General features: G+C 37.8%; 1 protein-coding gene across 5 annotated transcripts in view; it reads right to left on the bottom strand.

Moving 5' to 3' along the window:
* The window catches only part of LOC126360585 (collagen alpha chain CG42342-like), a 1334941-nt gene that overhangs the window by 210609 nt on the left and 1108887 nt on the right, over positions 1-15445 (bottom strand). For all 5 annotated transcript variants that reach the window (XM_050007726.1, XM_050007725.1, XM_050007724.1 and 2 more), the window contains one exon: positions 9471-9575. In XM_050007726.1, coding sequence (XP_049863683.1) covers positions 9471-9575 — 105 coding nt within the window. The remainder of the gene's footprint in view (positions 1-9470; positions 9576-15445) is intronic.

A 15445-nucleotide genomic window follows, 5' to 3' on the forward strand; every position in this document is an offset into this window, starting at 1 on the left:
ACATCATCGTAGCTGCGCATGCACAATAACAATATTTTCTGGTGCTCTCTGACAACTGCTGAAACAAATTCTAACAGGTCCAGGGAAAATATTGTGAATGGTGGATTTAAAAGCATTACTTTCAAAGTAAATTTCATTTTACACAAGGTTAATTATGTTATGGGTGTGAACATGCTTTGAATTTCTTAAATCACAGAGCATTTGACTCTCATTTAAAGCTGAACACTATGAGGGCCAGCCACTTAGAATAAGATCGAGGCCAGAAGACCTGATATTTACGTCATTATTTAAAATTTTACTGGTACATTTATCTGATATATCTTCAAGTGTGAAAGCTTAGCTTCTCTTGTAGCTGGACAATGTATATTAATTTAAATCATTAACATTTCCTACTTCCGTGTTCGTGCTATTTAACAGTGATGTTTCTATTGGATGATTAAACTGCGTGTCCTAGGCTCTGAATATCTGCTATCATTGGCCGGCATGTTCACGTGACATGAGCTATGACTGGCTTACAAAACCATATCGCAATCTCAATTTTAGTGCTTCGGAAACTAACATCCTTTATTTGGTGGAGTTAAAAAATACACTTCTGTAATATACGATGTACATGTTGTTGCACATGAAAGATCATTCCAAAATGTGTTTTTTGCAACATCAAAGATCGTTCCAAAATGTGTTTTCGAAAGTGCCAGGAAGTTCTAAGCCATTAACCATTAAAAGAATAGATGAGTTTTACAGTTCTAGGGAAAAATGTACTGTTACTGAACTAAGAGAAAGTGTATTTTCACATGGAAAAACTGCATTTTTAACCAGGAAACCTGGGAAAGATCCAGGAATTTATTTCCTTGTCTGCTTATACACCCTGGAAAAGAAAATGTTGCATGCTTGTTTTATGATGAGGAAAATTAACATTTAACTTTGCCTCTAGTTCACTTTACTGGAGAATAGATGTTGGTGGTGCTTCCATTTGGAATATTTTAAATCCCAAAAGCCTTGCATTATGGTACAGTCTATGACCTGTAATTTCTGTGCACACATAAAGTATATGAATACAAAACTATGCACAACTTGCAGCTTTATATTTACTTTGTCCATGCTGAATGTTTTTAACTGCATTTCTGGTAAATTATTTCTTTACTTATTAGCAGCAGCAACACTTATGTAACATCAACAGTAAATGAAAGCTACATTAGACAATATAAATGAAAAGTACCTTTGAAGGTCACAATAAGAAAGATCTTGACTATCAATTTCGCCCTAAGTCTTTCAAGACAGCCTAACCTTACTTATTTATTTATTGATTCATTTAATCTTGCAAGATTAGGCTCATGAGACCCTCTCTTACATCTAAACAATATTTTACACGACACACTTTTATGGAAGCATCTTGTACCACATTTAGAAAGTAAAAATTGTAATAGTACAGATAACAACAGTGAAAATTCCTGGGCAGAGCAATACACAAAATACGGGCAAGGCAACCACCCACCTATAGCGGAGCAAAGCATGGAGCACACTAACACTTAATAGAAAACAACATTCACACCAGCTCTGGAACACTAGCTCTAGTTCCTGCAATAGTACAAGCATTAATACATACAACCACACAGACAAACAACTGTGCTCTCCATGGCCATGGGAATGCTGTTTCCTACTATGAGTTACTGAGCTCCATGCATTGATCCACTGTAGGTGAGTGGTTGCCCTTCCCTTACAATAACACAGGGAAAAAAAACACACATGGTTTATATTCATATGTGATAAGTGCAACAATTACTAGAAATTACAGTAAGGTAGCTTTTAATTATCAGAGCTAGCAGCAAAGGCATGAGAAAAGGGGTGGAGGAGGGAGAGAAAGAAGTATGTGAAAACTCACAGTTAATGAATATAAGGGAAAAGAATGTGGCATGACTCTGGATACAAAAGAAAAGACAAGGAAGCATAACTGGGATAAAATAGGAGTATTGGTTTTCCTATTTCAAAGAGGGAGAGTTGACCATAATTAACTTTTTGGTAAACATTATGAGGATGACAAAAGAAAGTTCTTCAACTTCTTCTTAAACGCAGTAGATCACTGAAATGTACACAAAATGTAGGGTAGCTTTCTTCAGAGGTGCACAGCAAAGGATTTTGCAAATTTTTCTATATTATGAATGGGCACAGCTAGGATACTAGATAAGTGAGAAGTTCCAATCTAATTATGATGGCTTGAGATGTGTTCCATTTATGATGTGAGATCCTGTGACACTTGTGGACTAAGGAGCTGGTAAAATACATACAGTATGTGGCAGTCATGTAACTTCTCTGGTTGCATCGACCTGAACTGGGCGTATGAAATACTGACATGGTCATATAAAAAAATGTTGCAGGTGTAATGCATGCATGCATTCATGGTTAGCTCTAAACATCTTGTGTTTCCAGTACTCATGCCCCATGTTGGATTACATCTCAACAGTGAAGTTCACTATTGATAACACCTGCTGCAGTTCTAATAAAACTTATTCTCCACAAAGGAAAACACAACCAAATTTCAGGACAATGCTCCATCTTCAGTGCATCTGAAAAATTACAACCAAATTATGATGACTATGCAAATAGGAAAAGGAAAAGTAGTTGGTGAATATGGAATGGGGGTACAGAATGAAAGAGGAAGCCGCTTGATAGAATTTTGCACAGAGCATAACTTAATCATAGCTAACACTTGGTTGAAGAATCACGAAAGAAGGTTGTATACATGGAAGAGGCCTGCAGACACTAGAAGGTTTCAGATAGATTATATAATGGTAAGACAGTGATTTAGCGACCAGGTTTTAAGTTGCGAGGCATTTCCAGGGGCAGATGTGGACTCTGATCACAATCTATTGGTTATGAACTGTAGATTAAAACTGAAGAAACTGCAAAAATGTGGGAATTTAATGAGATGTTGTTGTTGTTGTTGTTGTTGTCTTCAGTCCTGAGACTGGTTTAATGCAGCTCTCCATGCTACTCTATCCTGTGCAAGCTTCTTGATCTCCCAGTACTTACTGCAAACTACATCCTTCTGAATCTGTTTAGTGTATTCATCTCTTGGTCTCCCTCTACGATTTTTACCCTCCACGCTGTCCTCTAATGCTAAATTTGTGATCCCTTGATACCTCAGAATATGTCCTACCAACCAGTCCCTTTTTCTTGACAAGTTGTACCACATACTCCTCTTCTCCCCAATTCTATTCAATACCTCTAATACCCGTCTAATCTTCAGCATGCTTCTGTAGCACCACATTTCAAAAGCTTATTTTCTCTTCTTGTCCAAACTATTTATCGTCCATGTTTCACTTCCATACACGGCTACACTCCATACAAATACTTTCAGAAACGACTTCCAGACACTTAAGTCTATACTTGATATTAACAAATTTCTCTTCTTCAGAAACGCTATGCTTGCCATTACAAGCCTACATTTTATATCCTCTCTACTTCGACCATCATCAGTTATTTTGCTCCCCAAATAGCAAAACACCCAACTTAATTTGACTACATTCCATTATCCTCATTTTACTTTTGTTTATGTTCATCTTATTTCCCCCATTCAAGGCACTGTCCATTTCATTCAACTGCTCTTCCAAATACTTTGCTGTCTCTGACAGGATTACAATGTCATTGGCGAACCTCAAAGTTTTTATTTCTTCTCCATGGATTTTAATACCTACTCTGAATTTTTCTTTTGTTTGCTTTACTGCTAGCTCAATATGCACACTGATAACATGGGGGATAGGCTACAATCCTGTCTCATTCCCTTCCCAACCACTCCTGCCCTTTCATGCCCCTCGACTCTTATAACTGCCAACTGATTTCTGTACAAAATGTAAATAGTCTTTCTCTCCCTGGATTTGACCCCTGCAACCTTCAGAATTTGAAAGAGAGCATTCCAGTCAACAAATGACTCAAAAATGAGATCAACAGGAAGCGCAAAATGGCTAAGCAGGGATGGCTAGAGGACAAATGTAAGGATATGGAGGCTTATCTCACTAGGGGTAAGATAGAAACTGCCTACAGTAACATTAAAGAGACCTTTGGAGAAAAGAGAGCCATTTGTGTGAATATCAAAAGCTCAGATGGAAACCCTGTTCTAAGCAAAGAAGGGAATGCAGAAAGGTGGAAGGAGTATATAGAGGGTCTATACAAGAGCAATGTACTTGAGGACAATATTATGGAAATGGATGAGGAGGTAGATGAAGATGAAATGGGAGATACGATACTGCATGAAGAGTTTGACAAAGCACTGAAAGATCTGAGTTGAAACAAGGCCCCGGGAGTAGACAAAAATCCCTTAGAACTACTGATATCCTTGGGAGAGCCAGCCCAGACAAAACTCTACCATCTGGTGAGCAAGATGTATCAGACAAGCGAATACCCTCAATCTTCATGAAGAATGTAATAATTCCAATCCCAAAGAAAGCAGGTGTTGACAGATGTGAAAATTACCGAACTATCAGTTTAATAAGTCACGGCTGCTAAAGACTAACAAGAATTCCTTACAGATGAATGGAAAAACTGGTAGAAGCCGACCTTTAGGAAGATCAGTTTGGATTCCATAGAAATGTTGGAACAAATGAGGCAATACTGGCCCAACAACTTATCTTAGAAAATAGATTAGGAAAGGAAAACCTACAGCATTTGTAGACTTAGAGAAAGCTTTTGACATTGTTGACTGGAATACTCTCTTTCAAATTCTGAAGGTAGCAGGAGTCAAATACAGGGAGCGAAAGGCTATTTACAAATTGTACAGAAATCAGATGGCAGTTGTAAGAGTTGAGCGGCATGAAAGGGAAGGAGTGGTTGGGAAGGGAGTGAGACAGGATTGTAGCCAATCCCCCATGTTATCAGTCTGCATGTTGAGCAAGCGGTAAAGCAAACAAAAGAAAAATTTGGAGATGGATTAAAATCCATGGAGAAGAAATAAAAACTTTGATGTTTGCCGATGACACTGTAATTCTGTCAGAGACAGCGAAGGACCTGGAAGAGCAGCTGAACAGAATGGACAGTATCTTGAAAGGAGGATATAAGATGAACACCAACAAAAGCAAGATGAGGATAATGGAATGCAGTCTAATTAAATTGGGTGATGCTGAGGGAATTAGATTAGGAAATGAGATATTTAAAGCAGTAGATGAGTTTTGCTATTTGGGGAGCAAAATAACTTATAATGGTAGAAGTAGAGATGATATAAAATGTAGAGTGGCAATGGCAAGGAAAGTGTTTCTGAGGAAGATAAATTTGTTAAAATTGGGTATAGATTTAAGAGTCAGGAAGTCATTTCTGAAAGTATTTGTATGGAGTATAGCCATGTATAGAAGTGAAATATGGACAATAAATAGTTTATTCAAGAAGAGAATAGAAGGTTTCAAAATGTGGTGCTACAGAAGAATTCTGAAGATTAGATGGGTAGATCACATAACTAATGAGGAGGTACTGAACAGAATTGGGGAGAAGAGAAATTCGTCGCACAACTTGATTAGAAGAAGGGAACGGTTGGTAGGGCATGTTCTGAGGCATCAACGGATCACCAGTTTAATACTGGAGGGCAGTGTGGAGGGAAATCATAGAGGGAGACCAAGAGATGAATTCACTAAGCATATTCAGAAGGATGTAGGTTACAGTAGGTACTGGGAGATGAAGAAGGTTGCACAGGATAGAGTGGTATGGAGAACTGCATCAAACCAGTCTCTGGACTTGAGACTGCAACAACAACAACAACAATAATAATAAAACAGAACTTGTGCTGACATTTCTAAAAAGGCCACATATACATACAGAATTCACACTAACTATAAAGGGTGTTCATTTTAATGAATACATTGAAATATCTCAAAAACTACACATCAGACCAGAAAACGAGATAATTCCAATTTTTCTGCCTTGGAGGAGGACACCAATAATACCAAACTTGACCTCCGACTCCATCCCATGCATGGGTTAAGGGAACTACTTTGAAACCCTGCTTTTTATTGCAGATTATGATTCCATAACAAAATCTACATAAATTTTGTCTGAGGCATTTTCTTCATTTCACTACAGATGTCACTGTAATCATAGGAACAGAAATGCATACACAATCATAATTTATGACATGCTACTTAATTGCCCTCAAATACCCAGTGGAACGCAGAACCCAACCTCCATGCCATGAGGGTAGGACAGTCTGGTACCATAACTTCTAATTGATAATCCATTCGCAACATTCTATTCCTCTGACATATCAAACAGGGGACTAATCAATGGCACTGTGGCCATGGCTTGAGGCGAATGCTACTCCACTTTTCCAATTAAAGTAAGTGTTCAAAAGTAGTACTGCCAACATAAATAACGTTAGTGACCTGCATTTCAAAAGACTGTACACAAGACAGAACCATATGAGCAGGGATGTCAGTTCTGATGCGGATGACCATGTTGTCACAGCCTGTTGACACTTGCCGGTACAGCCTATCTTTTACATATCCAGACAGAAAAAAAACTAGTGACATCAAATCTGACAACCTAGCAGGTCAATTAATAGGGCCACCTCCACTAACCCACTGGCCAGTGTAAACACAGTCCAATACTGCCTGAGCTTCAATTGCATAATGCACTGGGTAGCCATCAGGTTGAAAACACATATGTTGTTGAACACCCAGGGCAATATTTTGCAACAGTACCAGTAGTTCCTATTCAAAAAACATTCAACACTTGCATCCATTCAATGTGCCATTGATCAAATATGCATCAATGAGTTTGTACCCCTTAACCATATGTTAACCAACCAAGGATGTTGATGGTCAACTTGTCGTAACCAGTAGGTATTTATCTACAATCCAGTACCACATGTTATGCCGGTTAATGCTACGTTGGTTTGTGAATGTAGACTTATCAGAAAGTAGTACCTTGTCAAAGAATGTGGGGGTCATTGCATTTGTTGATGTGCCCATTTACAAAACACTAGCCAATTATGGAAGTTCTTGATGCAGTGACACAAAGTATGGATGATACTTATGATGATTCAGTATTGTGACAATATTAACTATGGACGTACTGGAATCATAGTGTAATTGCTGGATGCTTATCCATGGGTTACGGTGCACAGCCATTATTACAGCTATTTCTTTAACTTTTCTTGCAACACATTTCTTTTGTTTCCTTTTTTCAATCTACAGGCTGCCATCAGAGATAAAAGTGTTCACAGCCTTGTAAGAGATAGATCAAGAGTGAGCTTTCTCTGGAAAATACTCAGCATACACAGCAACAGCAATCTCAGCATTTCTCCTACATTCACCATAAATTGCGATCATTTCAATTTTTTCTTCTTTTGTTGTAATATTCATCATCCACTTGCACGTCTATTCTGCAAACGATAGGCATGTCTGCAGACAATAAACACTGCACAAGTAATGTAATGTTTAGAGCCATTATCTGTTCAATGTCTGCACAATACCTGAGATTCAGTCACAGTGTACTGCCTGTTACGATATGTCGTAGTTTGGTAGATGGAGATGGGGCTTGTCGGATAGTCCCCTGTTTGACATGTCCAGGAATACAATGTTGCAAATGGAGTTTCCAATTAGAAGTTATGAAATACTGGCCTGCTCTACCATCACAGTATGGAGGTGGGGTCCCACATGTCATTGGATTTTCAAGGACCATTGAGTAGCATGTCGTAAATTATGATTGTGTAACCAATGCTATTCCTCTGATTATAGTGCCATCTCTGGCAAAATGAAGAAAATCTTTCAGGCAAAACATATGTAGATTTTGCACAGAGTCACAATCTGCAATAAAAAACAAAGGTACCCACTGAAGATTTTAAAGTTGTAAACCCCCCCCCCCCCCCCCCCTGCCCCACCACCCTCCACACACACACCATGCACCAGGTGGGATGGTGTTGGAGATAAACTGGTAATTTACTGCTAACACTTTTAACAAATATTCCTAATATGTGGCTTTTTATTGTTTTTTCATTCATATGGCTATTGTTTATGTGGTCTATGTTAGGATGGTGGGTTTAAAAAGTTATTTATTGATTTAGGTCCATTGTACTAGTTTACTAAAAAGTCAGAATGGGTACAATTTAGTGACAATTTTGAGTGTGCTGGCATAATGTGTCATATGACTTCCAGAGTGGTATGATTGGAGCTATGTCACTTACCTAATTCTTGTTACACCTGTTGGTTTTGTAATTGGTTTACAGCAGGCAATGTTATTTGTAATAACAGTGGATGTTTGGAATTGGCATGATGACAGTAGTTCTATTTTTATAAGGTTTAGATATGCTGATAATGGGGATCTTAGTTTAGAGCTTAGCCAAGAGGTGGCATAAGCATTGCACTCGCTTATGTGGTGGCAACACCACCCACCCCATGGCACTTTTACACTGGTGTGTGGTTGGTAAGTACTGATAAACCAAAGTCTTTATAGAAGGGTACTACAGTGTACATGATGATGACCGTAGGTGCAAAGATTATGTATTCTTTCTCTATCTGGTTCTAGTGCATGAAAGTCCAGCTATTTCACTCTTTTGCAGAAACATGTTAGACACACTCTTAACTGTATATCATTATAAGTAGTATTGTGGTTCATGTGATGTAGAGTCATTAATAGTTGATCTTTTGATTGTATTTGTAGCAGTCGCACTTTTTATAAATGGGGTTTAATGTGTTTTTATGTAGGCTGCCCCGCTTTTGGAGAGGTTTTCTGTCCGGCCTAGGAATGTATGAGATGAATTTTCTGCTTACATGCCACTAACCACAGAAACTATATATTAACCTCTATTAGTTGGACATTCTGTACCTAGAAGTTGTATTTCTTTAAATATCACTGCAAGTTCTGCATTTTGTGGTTGTCACAATTTAGTTATAATTTTTCAGATGAACCTGAAGATGGGATTGCTGTCTTGAAACTTGTTTGTGCTTTCATTTCTGGAAAACAAAATTTATTCAGACATTTCAATAACTGGTACTTACACCAGCTGTGGATGTCCCATCAAGAGAAATGTGTGACAGTAGTGGAGGTTTGGTAGAATGGGTGATTGGATAATTTACATTTCGCATCCTATGGTTATATATTCTGAAACTTTTTGAGGGCACAAAGGCACATGTAAGTCTTCTCACACAAGGTGACACTATTCTGTGCCCAGCTTAAGTGCTCATCCAAAGTTACATCCAGATTCTTCTGTGGCACTGGAAATCTGTCAAGTAGTATGGAGGGCAATTGTTAACAGAATTCCAGAAACCTCTACTTACTAATTTCTGATGGAATACTAAGATATATTAAGTCAAAAGGAAACTCACTGTCAGTTAGAAGTAGTATTTGTATGAGTACTGGTCATATTGTCATAAATCCAGGGCAAATATTGTCATCAAACAATGGATACAACATAATCATTTAATTATGCTGAAGCTATATTTAGGTTGATGAAAGAAATATCTGACATACATACAGACAGTGAAAGCACTTACAGGCTCTCCTTTTGTTCCATCCATTCCCCTATCCCCTTTGATCCCTGGGGGTCCTTGGAGACCTGGGCTGCCAGCTGGACCTGGAGGGCCTGGAGGACCAATTACCTGCAACAGTAAAAATTTTATTCAAATCTGGTGTCCTAGTTCCTGGTAAAGAATTTATTTTCCATAAGTAAGTATTCCACCTTTTAATACTTTTCTCATGACAATTTCCTTTCAGATTTAACATAATCCTATGTATGAATCATTATGTATGCAATATTCATAAAATTACACAAAAATTTCTATTGTGGGTAGAGAAAGTGATTTCATAACAATATCTTAATATGAATAACTCTACCAATTTCACAAGAATACTCCCTTTACCCCTAGGCAGTTTTTTTATCCAAATTATATTCGTATGATGATTATTACTTAATTTTATTTTTATTTTCTTGAAACAATGGATCACTGTGGCAGTGCAGTAAAAAATCTGAGGATGTGGTTCAAGAAATTACTATTTCAATAAATAAATAAATAAAAATAAAAAAAACTATTTTTTATTATTCAGAAACTAAGAGAAATCATGCATGAATTACTTACCAGTTAACTATGGGAAATACAATCTTTTGTGATTTAATTATTGGTACAGAAAACATACATGTGGTATAGGAACACATCATGTACATGAAATGCACAAAGCTTGATGTGGACAACCAGTTAACAGTTACTTAACAGCAACCCTATTCGAAAATTACATGCATACACACACATACTTATGATCAAAGACAATGAAGATCATGCACCAATCTTACAGTGTTCCTCTATAGATACCAATATTGTGTACTTCGGATCTAGTTGTCATGGACACCCAGCTGGTGAAGGTCCTTTTACAGTTCATCTTTCCATTACTTCCTCGGTCTTCCAATTGGATGGGTTCTGTCAAGTTTTCCCATAGCCACAGGTTTTGCCCAGCAGGTGTCTGCCCGCCAGCAATTTTCCATGACAGGTTTTCACCTCACTTTCATTTTCTGCATTATTTTTGGTTGTTTCATCAGGCCAAACAACTCTTGGTTCTTGCTATGTGTCCATGTTCTCTCTTTTTGGATTGCTCAAAAGATCTTTCTCATGATTTTCCTTTCAAAGATCAACAGGTTCCCTTAATCTTTTTTGTGGTGCTTAAGGTTCTCTTCATCTTTTTTGTGGTGCTTAAGGTTTCTTTAAGTTTGGTCTGAACTGACAGGTCTTTTGATGACATTATCTGCTTCAGGCTGAAAAAGTTTTAGAGCCACTGACTATAAGCTGATTAATCTCCTGTTTTAGTTTAAACATGCCTGCTGATCCAGGTGCCAAGGTATTTAAAATTTTCCACTCTGGATATGTCCCACATTCCTGTCTGTAGTGGGGCATTCTCTGTGTACTTCCATCACTCCAATCTTCTCCACATCAATCCTCAATCCAATCTAACTGACATTCTCTGCTAAGTCCATTATTATTTCTGCTACTTCTTCCTCTGACTCCACTTTGGCTGCAATGTCATCTGTATATCTCAATGTCTGTGTCTTTGCATTTAGCTTCATCCTTTGCCCACTATTTTCATTTCTTGAATAACTTTCTCAAGGACCAAAGAAGGATTCCTTTGACAGTTCCTCCTAGTATTTGAATTTGGCTCTCACCTCTGCTGCACACACATTGACCAAGTTGATTAACTTTCTTTGTGTGCCATGCTTCTTCAGGATGTTGTAAATACTTAACCTGCGTATACTACTATAAGCCTTTGAGAGAACTACGAATGTTATCAGGATGCATAGGTTGAATTCACAGCAGTTCCCCAAGATTTGTCTCATGGTGAAAATTTGATCCACAGTTGATGTTTTTGCCTGAAAACTTGACTGATAGCTTAGACCAATGTCTTCAGCATAAGACTTCAGCTTATCAAGAACTATTCATGATAGCTTTTTGTATGGAACAGTTAGCAGAGATATACCTCTTTAACTGCTTCAGCTTCTTTTAGAGTTCTTTTCCTGCAGTGAAATAATTGTAACTGATTTCCTCCTGTCTCCATGCTTCCCTTCCAAGACTGTATATCTCTTTCTGAAGAGTTTCATCTACTGCCTTTAACCTCTCTGCCATTATCCTAGCTTCTCCTGATGTCTTATTATTCTCCAGTTTCTTAGTAGCTCTAACTACATCATACTGAGTCATTTCATTTTCTTCTTCCTCTACACCCTCTGCAATTATTCCTTTCGGGGAGATATTTTCAGGATCTTCAGCATTCAACATCTCCTCAAAATATTCCCTATTCCTGTACAGACCCTTTTCCTGGCATTTTTCTGTTGTCAAATTTGTATTTGCTCTCTCTATTTCATTAACCACATTGGTCATGAATTTTCTTTTCTCTGTGCTCAGAATCCTGTTTGTTCCTCATTTTATGTTCTTCAATGCTTCCTGTTTTTCTGCATGGTTTCTATGCTGCATTTAAGTCTCCCTTACTCTCTTCCTGGCTTTCACAGCTTGTTCACATGTATCACTGAACCATTTCTTCTTGGGTGTTGGATTTTTTCCTCCCAGCATTTCTTTTGCTGCTTTAGTTATGGTGGTCTTTATACCTCCCCATTGATCAATAACATTTATTTCATCACTGAGGTTTGATTCCAGGACTTTAGACTTGTTATACAATCTGATATTATACTGGTGACACAACTCTGGATCTTTATGCTTCTCAGCATCAATCTGTCTCTTGACCATGTTGTTTCTCTATATTTTACAGTACAATTGTAGTTTTCCAAATACTAGCTAATGGTCAGTCCCTACAGCAGCAACCTCTGTAAGATCTAATATCTAATACCTTGTGCCTCTCATCTATAAGTACCTATCATCTACAAGCAAACAATCAATCTGATTGATAGTATTACCACACGAGGTGTCCAGGTCCCTTTGTGTATCCATTAGGGGGACAAATTGTCGAGCTCGCGACAAAGCTCTGAGTTAGTACAAAACTTATTAGGTATAGTTCACTGTCATCGGTTTTTGCATGTACTGCCTCATTCCTAATTGTTGGTCCTACACAGGTCTTTCTATTTCACTTTGGCATTGAAATCTCCCAAAATGACCATAATATTTCTGGTACCAATGCTTTCACATTGTTTTTAATTCTTCATCAAATCTACTTTTCTCGTCCTTATCACTTGTTGGTGCATATGCATTAACAAGTGTTACATTTCAATACTTATTCCTTGTAATGAGACATGACATCCTCTGCTGACTGCCACTTCACTCCATTTACAGAAACAGCCACTCACCACAAATCCTGTTCTACAGTCAAGCCTTCCATTCTCTTCATACCACCCATAAAAGATTAATCATTTATTCTCACATAAAATCCCTTCCCCACACAATCCATTTTCTTGTAATGCAGTGACACTGACTTTATATTCCTCCAATTTGGACACCACAGTTTTGGTAGCTTCTGTCCTATGTAGACTTCTAACGTTTTACATGCTGACTTGTAAGCCAATTCATATGGTCATTTTTGTCTTACAGTGTCTCATCCTATTCTGAGTCACACTTACATGGTTTTTCATAAATTACTATGAGTATTATTTCAGTTTGTCAATGGAGAGGGCGAATTTTTTTCTCTTCTATCATCAGTTGTAATTTAATACAATGAAAGAAGATGATATAGGAATTTAAAAACATTTGGAAAAGTTGACACTGTTGGCTTACAATTTTTTATGCTTTAATTTCCATTTTTAAAAACTACTACTAAATATTTCCAGTTCTTTAAAAAAGCTCTTCTATATTAATTGTACCCTCTTTTGTGGGTGTATTTACTTTCATTTAGCTTCTGTCAATGAATATCACTCTGCTATCTGTCTAATTTCAAATGGTTGTTTTATGGCCTTGTATGCATGCAGGTGCTGACAGATGTGAAAATTACTGAACTATCAGTTTAATAAGCCAAGGGTGCAAAATACTAACGCGAATTCTTTACAGACGAATGGAAAAACTGGTAGATGCAGACCTCGGGGAAGATCAGTTTGGATTCCGTCGAAATGTTGGAACACGTGAGGCAATACTGACCTTACGACTTATCTTAGAAGAAAGATTAAGAAAAGGCAAACCTACGTTTCTAGCATTTGTAGACTTAGAGAAAGCTTTTGACAATGTTGACTGGAATACTCTTTTTCAAATTCTAAAGGTGGCAGGGGTAAAATACAGGGAGCGAAAGGCTATTTATAATTTGTACAGAAACCAGATGGCAGTCATAAGAGTCGAGGGGCATGAAAGGGAAGCAGTGGTTGGGAAAGGAGTGAGACAGGGTTGTAGCCTCTCCCCGATGTTATTCAATCTGTATATGGAGCAAGCAGTAAAGGAAACAAAAGAAAAATTTGGAGTAGGTATTAAAATTCATGGAGACGAAGTAAAAACTTTCAGGTTCGCCGATGACATTGTAATTCTGTCAGAGACGGCAAAGGACTTGGAAGAGCAGTTGAACGGAATGGACAGTGTCTTGAAAGGAGGATATAAGATGAACATTAACAAAAGCAAAACGAGGATAATGGAATGTAGTCAAATTAAATCGGGTGATGCTGAGGGAATTAGATTAGGAAATGAGACACTTAAAGTAGTAAAGGAGTTTTGCTATTTAGGAAGTAAAATAACTGATGATGGTTGAAGTAGAGAGGATATAAAATGTAGACTGGCAATGGCAAGGAAAGCGTTTCTGAAGAAGAGAAATTTGTTAACATCGAATATAGATTTATGTATCAGGAAGTCGTTTCTGAAAGTATTTGTTTGGAGTGTAGCCATGTATGGAAGTGAAACATGGACGATAACTAGTTTGGACAAGAAGAGAATAGAAGCTTTCGAAATGTGGTGCTACAGAAGAATACTGAAGATAAGGTGGATAGAGCACGTAACTAATGAGGAGGTATTGAATAGGATTGGGCAGAAGAGAAGTTTGTGGCACAACTTGACTAGAAGAAGGGATCGGTTGGTAGGACATGTTTTGAGGCATCAAGGGATCACAAATTTAGCATTGGAGGGCAGCGTGGAGGGTAAAAATCGTAGAGGGAGACCGAGAGATGAGTACACTAAGCAGATTCAGAAGGATGTAGGTTGCAGTAGGTACTGGGAGATGAAGCAGCTTGCACAGGATAGAGTAGTATGTAGAGCTGCATCAAACCAGTCTCAGGACTGAAGACAACAACAACAACATGCATGCTCCTAGATATTTTGTGGCAGTGGCTCTTTCCAGTGATTTATATCTAACAGTGTAATCAAAGATATGACAAATGTGACAGAGACAGGTGGTGATTGACACAGTGTTTCTAATCTAGACTACTCAGATATACAGTCAATATATATGAGTGCACAGATCTGTTTAGAAACACTGACGCTTGCCCCACTTTGGGAGGGTCTCTAATGTGATCAGAATGTTGGTGGTTAATCTGACTAGTTAGTTGTGCGCTTACAATAAATCAAACTTAGCAGGAAAAATAAATTAGCTGAAAAAGAATGAAAAATAGACAAGGGATATGGAAAAAAATGGATGTGATGAATATCAATTACAGACTAGAAACAAGAGGAGCTCTTGTAACCTCTGTGTTAGCACATGCTGAAAAAGACATTGCTGCTCTCACTGAAACCCAGTTATCAGACAATCGTAAGATGACTGAGGGCAGCAGATTCGTTCATCCTTTTGAAGGGGAAGGCAGGTGGAGAACATTGTAATCACAATGTTGGTTTTGCAGGAAAGACTAGTTCACTCAATGAGCACTGCCTTCCTCCCATTGCTTTAAATGAACAGATCATGATCTTTCTCATCCCTATCTCTGAAAACTACTACATTACACTCAATCATCATGACAACACCTATTAAATATAACTCTAATAAGCATTCTTATGAGCAGTTAAGCTCTGTGCTTTTGAAGCAGCCACGGTAAGGTGAACTAACATTACTTGCTGAAAACTTAATTTAGGACATATTATGA

The sequence above is a fragment of the Schistocerca gregaria genome, chromosome 1, assembly GCF_023897955.1.
Source record: "Schistocerca gregaria isolate iqSchGreg1 chromosome 1, iqSchGreg1.2, whole genome shotgun sequence".
Taxonomy (NCBI): domain Eukaryota; kingdom Metazoa; phylum Arthropoda; class Insecta; order Orthoptera; family Acrididae; genus Schistocerca; species Schistocerca gregaria.